Source organism: Myotis brandtii, unplaced genomic scaffold (genome assembly GCF_000412655.1).
Source record: "Myotis brandtii unplaced genomic scaffold, ASM41265v1 scaffold632, whole genome shotgun sequence".
NCBI classification, from domain to species: domain Eukaryota; kingdom Metazoa; phylum Chordata; class Mammalia; order Chiroptera; family Vespertilionidae; genus Myotis; species Myotis brandtii.
Genome location: NW_005370419.1, coordinates 235,007 through 235,887, shown reverse-complemented (window position 1 = coordinate 235,887; position 881 = coordinate 235,007). Strand labels below are relative to the sequence as shown.

The following is an 881-nucleotide window of genomic DNA, read 5'->3' as shown; positions in this document are numbered from 1 at the left end:
AGCCCACCTGGGGCTGAGGGACGGGACCCCGAGCCCCAGCTGACCTTGCTGTGGTCCCTGCCCAGCTTCCCAGGAGCCCGCTGGGCGGAGGACGCCTCCCCCTCCAGCACTTAGGAGCCCACTCGGCGCTCCCAGCACCTCCCCGCTTCCTCCCCTTTGTGGCCACCGTCAGCCTCTGGGTCTCTGGCCCCCAATTCCCCTGACAACTCGGGGGCTCTTGCCAGGTGGCCGGATTGCTGTGCCTGGGGTCCCCGGCCAGGCTGGCCCGAGGGTCCCGCACCGGCCTCCAGGGTGGTGCGTGTCCCCACCTTTGCCCCTCTGCTGCCCAACGGTCCCCCACTTCCTGTCTGAGGGTGAGGTAGCCCGGCCCCTCAGCTCTCCCTGGGCCAAGTCCCAGTGTCCCGTTCGGGGCCAGGACGCCGGGCTGCAGGTGGCCACCAGTGCGACAGGCGGACGGAGCTCGGGCCGGGGCTCCTGGGGGCGGTCAGTCCCACCTGGCAGTGGCACCGCGTGGGCCCCAGGGGTGCTGGGGGCCTCGGGGCAGGCGGGATGGGGGTGAAGAGAAGGGTCTTTACTGGGGGGTCCCAGCAAGGCAGAGAGGAGTTGTCAGCGCCCGGCTGGGTGGGGGCCGGCATCCTGGGAGTCCCCCCTCCCTCAGCCCTCCCCACCGCCTCTCGGGAGCAGGATCACCTCGGGGGTGGAGCACCCCATTTCCATCCACAAGGAGGACCTGGAAGAGCCATAGGGAAGGCACGGTCAGCGGTGCTGCCCGCGAGGCCGGGACGTCTGGGAGCAGGAGGCTGGGGCCACCACTGAGCCCAGGTTCTGAGAAGGTCCTCTCCCTGCGCTCAGGGCAGAGTGCCCCTCCTCCAGGAAGTCCC

At 70.8% G+C, this 881-nt stretch overlaps 1 protein-coding gene across 1 annotated transcript in view; it reads right to left on the bottom strand.

The window, feature by feature from the left end:
* The window catches only part of ENDOV (endonuclease V), a gene marked incomplete at its 5' end in the record, with an annotated part of 25,366 nt that overhangs the window by 21,504 nt on the left and 2,981 nt on the right, over nt 1-881 (bottom strand). Inside the window, one exon of the mRNA XM_014528384.1 lies at nt 576-755. Coding sequence (XP_014383870.1) covers nt 576-755 — 180 coding nt within the window. The remainder of the gene's footprint in view (nt 1-575; nt 756-881) is intronic.